The sequence below is a fragment of the Coptis chinensis genome, chromosome 6, assembly GCF_015680905.1.
Source record: "Coptis chinensis isolate HL-2020 chromosome 6, ASM1568090v1, whole genome shotgun sequence".
In the NCBI taxonomy this organism is placed as follows: Eukaryota; Viridiplantae; Streptophyta; class Magnoliopsida; order Ranunculales; family Ranunculaceae; genus Coptis; species Coptis chinensis.
The window spans coordinates 38,116,417-38,124,498 of record NC_141461.1 but is presented as its reverse complement, the minus strand read 5'-3'; the positions used below and the strand labels follow the sequence as shown (position 1 = coordinate 38,124,498).

General features: G+C 36.6%; 2 protein-coding genes across 2 annotated transcripts; one reads left to right on the top strand and one right to left on the bottom strand.

Annotated features, from left to right (window-relative positions):
- Positions 1-4,525: 4,525 nt before the first annotated feature.
- Positions 4,526-4,813, bottom strand: LOC147492866 (auxin-responsive protein SAUR21-like). Its single transcript, XM_086567674.1, has one exon. It carries the CDS (start codon positions 4,811-4,813, stop codon positions 4,526-4,528), a length of 288 nt encoding a protein of 95 aa, XP_086423800.1.
- Positions 4,814-5,491: 678 nt separating this feature from the next.
- On the top strand, positions 5,492-5,950 carry LOC147492865 (auxin-responsive protein SAUR24-like). The gene is made up of 2 exons (XM_086567673.1): positions 5,492-5,562; positions 5,667-5,950. Exons 1-2 carry the CDS (start codon positions 5,492-5,494, stop codon positions 5,836-5,838), a joined length of 243 nt encoding a protein of 80 aa, XP_086423799.1. The 3' UTR covers positions 5,839-5,950.
- The last annotated feature ends 2,132 nt before the right edge of the window (positions 5,951-8,082 follow it).

The following is an 8,082-nucleotide window of genomic DNA, read 5'->3' as shown; positions in this document are numbered from 1 at the left end:
TTGTAGAGAAAAACGATGTTTTCTCATTCTGGTGTGAAAGGCGCAACCCGCGCTAAACTTTGCCTGGTCGAGGGCGCAACCCGCGCTCCATCTTATTTCAGCACGAATTTGCCTTTTTTCAGAAGTTTTCTGAAAAGTATAAATATAGGTTTTTCTGTAGAAACCTAACTTTTCCAAAACCAAGAAAGAGAGAGATTATAAGAGAGTAATTCTTTGTGAGTTGAGTGTTCATTCTTTGTGAGTAGATTGAGGGACTTGTAATCTGTTACTCTGGACATCTAGTAAAGTTTGGAACTCGCAGTGTATAAGTAGGCAAATTGCCGAACCACGATATATCTCGTCTTGTGGTTTGTTCTTCTTTTACATTAATTGTTTTACTTTATATGTTTGTTATTTGATATTGAGAAGTGTTGGGATATTGCTTGGAGGGTGTTGAAGTCTTGTCTAGTAAGAAGGATTGATCCTTGTGTAGGATTGATCTATTGTAGTGGGTAACGTTGTTTCCGCAGTATTATATTCACAACAATAAGAAAAACCGAAGAAGAGTTTGGATATGACCATCCAATGGGTTGTCTTACGATTCTGTGCAGTGAGGAGATATTCATGAAGCTCACTTCTCATTATATTTGATTAATAACTTGTGAGAGAGGAGGAACAAGGAGCCAAGGAGGCGGTATTTTCTAACAATAAAATCAGTTAAAGAGGAGGAAAGAAGTCACAAAAGTTTTAGCAAAAAAATCTGTTAGATATCGCTCTAGTTGCAACAATGTCAAGGGCTTGCCATCACCGAATCAATCACACAATTTTGTACAGTAGGAAGCCTGCATAGAGTTTCAAATCCTTTGTATAGTAGATTTGAAATCCAAAATACTATTCTCGCAATGAGATCATTGAATACTAGAAATTATATAAATATTTAACTTTGAATTCCCATGATCCTATCTATTTTATTAGTTTTTGTTCACTGAGATGCTTCACTTGACCCAACTGTTATGAACTGCAACAGGGGATTTAGCATATATAACAATCAGGAATGCACTGCACGCACCCACATTTCGATCTTCTATTGAACCTGTATTAAATATCTTGTAGTTCTGCATCCTGAAAAATTTGTAGTTTGAATCCTTTTGGTGTCAGAAGGGTTACCCATGATCAATGCAATCCTTGCCACAGCAGTACTTGAGTCAGCAAGCCAAACTGCCAAGTTATTTTTGCTGTAGAAAGCAATGACACCTAATCGATCTAATCCCTTGAGTTCTAAATTCTAACAAGATGCATCCTAAAAATTCTTGAAAAGAATCTCCACGCGTCGTCGCTAAATCCCCCTCAATAAAGCAATGAGAGACATAGACTCCACCTTAGAAGTATAACAACAATTACATTTTGAAACCAAAGAAATATACACACCTTGTATTACTTCATCAACTTGAACAAATAGTTGATGAACTTCTTGGCATTGATGACTTACAAATAGTTTTGAATTTGCGATGGTTTCATCACCATCAGATTTTTAGAATAGGGATACCAAGATTATATTCATTGGGTGACAATTCTAAACATGTTGCATTTTGAAAATTTTAAATTTCCTAGTAATGTAGGTTGAGTTTCCCAATTGATTGGTATGTTGCAGTCTTGCACACATTGGGAGAGAATTCTTTTACAAATTAATGTATCCATAAAAAGAACACAAAAATGAAAATATAAAAATGATAAAAACAAAATAAGTGAGATAGAATGTAGGATAAGAAGAAATTGTTCTATTGAATGAGATAGTTGGAGGAGACACTCTTTTTGCCTCTCATCTCTATATTACACTAAAGTATTTACATTGTTAGCAACTAAATATCTCAAAATGTATGACGGTAAATGAAACCATATCCGCCGTGTTAGCCAATCGTCTAACTTGCAACTAATTCAACTGACTAGTTATGTCAATGAAGGCCTCTTTGTTGCATGGAATTGTGAGACCACCCATTGGATGATTGAATCCAAACTCTTCCTCGGCTTGATTTAACAAGTCATGGAACAAGGGATGGTTCAAATACGATATTGGAACCACAAATCGTTTCTTCTCGCTCTCTCCAACATAAACTGCAATGTGGCCTTTAGGAACAGTCAAGTTTTCGGTATTTGACAGAGAACGTCGGAGACTTCTCTTAGGACGAGAAATAATCGCTGGTAAACCAAAAGCCATTGGATGCTGCAAGAAGAAGAGGAAGAGAAGTGGCTAAAGGGTCTGGGGAACTAAAGAAATGATTTGAGAACTTGGGAGTTGGATGGTAAACAGAGCAGATATAGGTGTGTATATATATCCATAACAGAGTGAAATGGACTTATGGAATTTGCTCATCGTGAGAAAAGTGAAGTACCACATGGTTTTGTCTGATATCTAGTTAATAATTCCCTAACTACTATGTACAAGTGGTCACAATGATCCGGGTTCTGTTGCAACATTATGCCCTACCAGCTGTTAGACTTGAGCAACATTGGTTTTGGGATTTATGTAGAGCAACTCCTTATTAATGATGGAAAATGAGAAATCACCTAATGTTTCATTAGCTAAGAGGTAAGCTCATAGACATGCCATGTAATGGGTCATTTGAGTTTGTCTGATATTCGAAACTTTGTGTTGGTCCCACTGATCCGTTGTTTTGCTGCAACAGGATGCCCTACTTGGAACAAGAAAACACTGACGGCTCATCTATTGGTAACCCAGGTGTTGGAGGTGCAGGCGCCATTTTCAGAAACTCACAAGTTGAACTTTTGGCAATACTAGTGCATGGACTAGGTGTCGTTACAAATTTGAGGCTGAATGCGCGCACTGCCGTAGTACTGGCTATGGAAATGGCAGTAGCTAGACAAAGGATGGAATAAGTTTTGGATTGAGAGTGATTCTATTGCTGTGATTCTGGCGGTTAAAGGTGGGACTCTACCTTGGACTGTGAAAGCACAATAGCAGAGAGCAACATTACAGATGGAACAATATCACTCATACTCTAAGAGAAGCAAACTTTGGAGCCGACTCGATCTGCAGCAAAAAAAGGGTGCACTCACGAGTACAGGAGACTGCCTATGGAGAACTACTAGGCCTGACTTCGTCCTAGCTATTGAATGTCCTTTCAAGACATACTATAGATTCGACTAGCCTCTGCTTGTAGTATTTTATTTGCTTTAACAACCATGTAACAACAACACTCTCGATGTAATATTCTTTTATTTATAATATATCCATACTTGGCGTGTGAAAAAAATCTGGAACAAGTAAACAATACTCTAATTAACCAAGGATTCCCTAATTATGGAAGTGGACTACTAACCTAGCTATTGGCTAGATGGAAAACAGCCGAATCAATTTGCGCCTACTTGTTCAATTGAAGAACAACCACAATATAATGTCGTGACAAACAATCTTTAAAAGCTGAAGTATCCAGCTAAAACTGCAAAAATGTATGCATGAGAAACCGTATGCCTTACATTGACTAGACCAGTTTGTAATGTTTGTCTTGAAATCAACAACTATCGATCTAAATCAAATTTAGATTATGATCATCCAATGGTGATCTTACGATTCCATGCAGTGAAGAGAAGTTCATGAATCTCACTTCTCATTTGAACAACAGTTTTGGAACAATACTCTAATTAACCAAGGATTCCCTAATTATGGAAAACCCACATCACAACGGACTACTAACCTAGCTATTGGCTAGATGGAAAACAGCCGAATCAATTTGCGCCTACTTGTTCAATTGAAGAACAACCACAATATAATGTCGTGACAAACAATCTTTAAAAGCTGAAGTATCCAGCTAAAACTGCAAAAATGTATGCATGAGAAACCGTATGCCTTACATTGACTAGACCAGTTTGTAATGTTTGTCTTGAAATCAACAACTATCGATCTAAATCAAATTTAGATTATGATCATCCAATGGTGATCTTACGATTCCATGCAGTGAAGAGAAGTTCATGAATCTCACTTCTCATTTGAACAACAGTTTATGACAGAGGAGGAATGAAGGGACATAATTTGCTGGCTCTAAAATCAGCTAGAGAGGAGGAGGAACGAAGAGACGAAATTTGTTGGTGAAAAAGCTCAGCAATTTGAATTATTGTAAATAACTAGACATACCAAATCCATCATCTCTCAAATTTAAGAATTTAGTTGTATCTTCATTTTTCGTTTAGAAAATTTTAGTTGTTGATCATACTAAAATTTCCTAGAATTGCTGGTCTACACTTTCCAGATTGATTGATACTTACAAACATTGGGACAATCAATGTATACAAATCAAAATATGAGAAGTACAAAAACAAAATAAGTCAAAAGTAGAATGTAGCATAAGAAGAAATTGTTATATTGAATGATATGTTTAGAGGAGACACTCTTTCTGCCTCTCATATCTTTTACACTAAAGTATTTACGTTGTTAGCAACTAGATTTCTCAAAATGTTTGATAGTAAAAATTGGGATGATCGGTCCAAATGCAACCATATCCGCCGTGTTTGCTAATCATCTAACTCGCATCTAATTCAACTGACTAGTTACATCAATGAAGGTCTCTTCGTCGCATGGAATTGTGAGACCACCCATTGGATGATTGAATCCAAACTCTTCCTCAGCTTGATTTAACAAGTCATGGAACAAGGGATGGTTCAAGTATGATATTGGAACCACAAATCGTTTCTTCTCGCTGCTCTCTCCAACATAAACTGCAATGTAACCTTTAGGAACAATGGAGTTTTCCGTATTTGACAGAGACAGTCGAAGACTTCTCTTAGGATGAGAAATAATAGCTGGTAAACCAAAAGCCATTGGATGCTGCAAGAAAAAGGAAAAGAAGTGTCTAAAGGGTCTGAAGAATTAAAGAAATGATTTGAGAACTTGGGAGTTGGATGGTGAACAGAGCAGACATAGGTGTGCATATATAGAGATGAAATGGACTTATGGAATTTCCTCATCATGAGAGTAGTGAAGAACCACATGGTTAATAATTCCCTTACTACCATGTACAAGTGGTCGCAATGATTTGTATTATGTTGCCAACATTGTGTCCTACCAAAAAGAGTCGGTTAGACTTGAGATGATAGAAAGACTGGACTAGCTTGAGATTTATGCAGAGCAAGTACTTAATAATGACAGAGAAAATGAGCATTCACCTAATGTTTCATTAGCGGAAGAGGCTATGGATCATATGAGGTTGTCTGATAATTTAAACTTTGTGTACTTGATGGTCCCATTAATCCATTGTTCTTCTGCAACAGGATGCCCTACCTGGAACAATAAAGCAGTACTCAAACCAGGGACTCCCTAACTGTGGAAGTGGACTTCTAGCCTACCGGATGGACGGAAAACAGGGTAATCAATGTCTGCCCACTTGCTGTATTGTAGAACAACCGCTATATAATGTATTGACAAACAGAGTCTCTTTAAAAGCAAAGCCATCCAAAACCACAAGAATGGATGTATGAGAAAACATATACCTTACACTGAATGGGCCAGTTTGTAATGTTTGTCTTGAAACCAGGACCTGTCGATTTAAATCAAATAAGGCTTTCCAAATGGTAGGTACAAGAACGCACAATGTCACGCAACAGATGATAAATAATGGTGACCATTAACTAATTTTTTTTCATCCTGATTGAGTTAGAAGTTAGAACCAGATCAGGAAGAAGCGTTACGTGGTTCCAATATCATACTTGAACCAACCTTCATTCCAAGACTTGCTAAGTAAAGCCGAGGAAGAGTTTGGATATGATCATCCAATGGGTGGGCTTACGATTCCTTGCAGTGAGGAGATGTTCGTGAATCTCACTTCTCATCTGATTAATAGCTCATGAGAGAGGAGAAACAAGGAGACGAGTTATGCTAGGGAATCGAAAATAGTGGTCTCGCATTGAGAACATTGATCAATAGAAATTGTATCGCTTCTGACCTACGCATTTTGTTATCATTTCCAATTGGACGATCCATTAATTCAATTAGAACAGGATTACAAATGAATAAATTATTTTGATTTTCACTGGAGACTAGGAATGGATGGGCTTTCCATAGAACCCATTTTACTCAACGGGATTCATCACTACTTTAGCCACTTTAGCGGCTTGGCTAGTTACTCGAAATTCAAAATTGTTCTATTTCCTCATGTTAGCAATGTACAACGGTCAAATAGGATCATTTTCTTCTCAGGATATTTTACTTTTTTTTTTAATCATGTGGGAGTTAGAATTAATTCCCGCCTACCTACTTCTATCCATGCCGGGGGGTGGGTGGGTGTGGGGAGGGAAGAAACGTTTGTACTATGCTAGAAAGTTTATTTTGTACACCGTGGGGTTCTATTTTTCTCTTAATGGGAATTCTAAGCAGGGGCAGCCCTGAGTTTTGGGGAGCCCTAGGCGAGATCCTAAAGTGTGGCCTCTACACCGATAAATGATGAAAAATGCATAAGCCAATTTTTTTTTTCTTATTTGATAAAAAATTAAGTCCAAATTCCTTCGTACTCTTACGAAATCAAATGTGTGGTTAAACATCAACAAATTCACACCAAAATTCAATTACAAAAACTACGCATTACTGAAAAGCTAGTCTTCTTACGTTTCTAGCTGCGAAATCACTAATTAAATCTTCATGATCAAGTTTTTATACTAAAGACTTTTCAATAGATAACATAGCTAATCCATTTAATCTTTCTTGAGACATGCTCGATTGAAGGTAAGATTTGATCAACTTTAGCTTTGAAAAATTTCTTTCTGCAGATACGATAGTAACTGATATAGTCAACAAAATTCTGTATGCAACCGAAGCATTTGGAAAACAGTTATCCCGTGACTTTAAATGATTTAGCACGTCCATTGCTTTCTTTGTGTTATCTGGTAAAAGTTCTCTCATGATTCTTAACTCTGAAATAAATCTATCCCGTCAATATCAGAAACACCGTCATATTTCAAAAACTCTTCAAGATTAATGCAAGAAGTCTTTAAGCTATTTATATCTGTAACCTTTAACTTCTCCAAATCAAACAAGAACCTAAAAAATTTCTCATACACTTCGAACTACTCAAATCTACTCTTGAATGAAGAAATAGCTTGGTCTAATATGAATAAGAAGTAGTTAACTCGATTCTTCAGCTGATTGTGTCACATCTTCACTAACGTTCTCGTCGAACTATTTTTTTCTACGAATGATCCGCCTTTCACGAAAAACTGGTTGAATTTCCATCATAGTTACAATATCCTTAGCTTCTGTCATGGCTTCTTCGAATCTGGTTTCTCTATACTTCTCAAGAATAGAAATAAGTCTTCTCATTTCATGTATAGCCACATCAATCTGCATGTCTTCAGTTTGAATTGTTTTGCTAACAGAGTTAACAGCAAAAAGTAAATAATGCCAAATTACCATGGCAAGCAAAAACTCAAAACTCTCAATTTCATGTATCGCTAGTGACTCAGCTTCACTATTTGTTTTAATATCGTCATTGTTTACAACCAAGTAAACTAACACATCTCTTATTTTCGGAGCTTGATGTCGAACTGCACGAACACTGTCTATGCGCCGAATGTGCTCTTTCAGTATTGGATCAAATTCAGCAATCATTTCAATTAAACTTAAAAAAATCCCATTATTTTCATCATAAATCTTCTCATTCTTCCCACGAAAAGCTAAATTACCTTTAGCAAGTGCTTTCACTAAAGCAAGTATACGTAGTAACACTTGTCGCCAATGTTCCCTCTCTTTGATGATTTCTTCTTGCATTTTTTTGTCAATTGTTTCATTCTTGTCAATTCTCTTCTTTAGTTCATACCAACTATTCCAATAAAGAAGATGCTCTGGAGATGATTGATGCTTTGAAACCTTCTACTTAGGTTATGCTAGTCACAATACCCTTCACTGTCCAATTGAGAAGTGTTCGTGTGTTGCTTTAACAACTTACAACAAAAACAAAAGACCCTGTCCAAAGAAACAGAATATACGAGCCAAGTTCTATCTTTTTAAATCCATTTGGCATTATTCAAGTGTAATGCTTCGAAGAGAAATGTCTGCCAAGGTGATTTCTGGGAAAATCAACATTAATAATTCTTATAAGA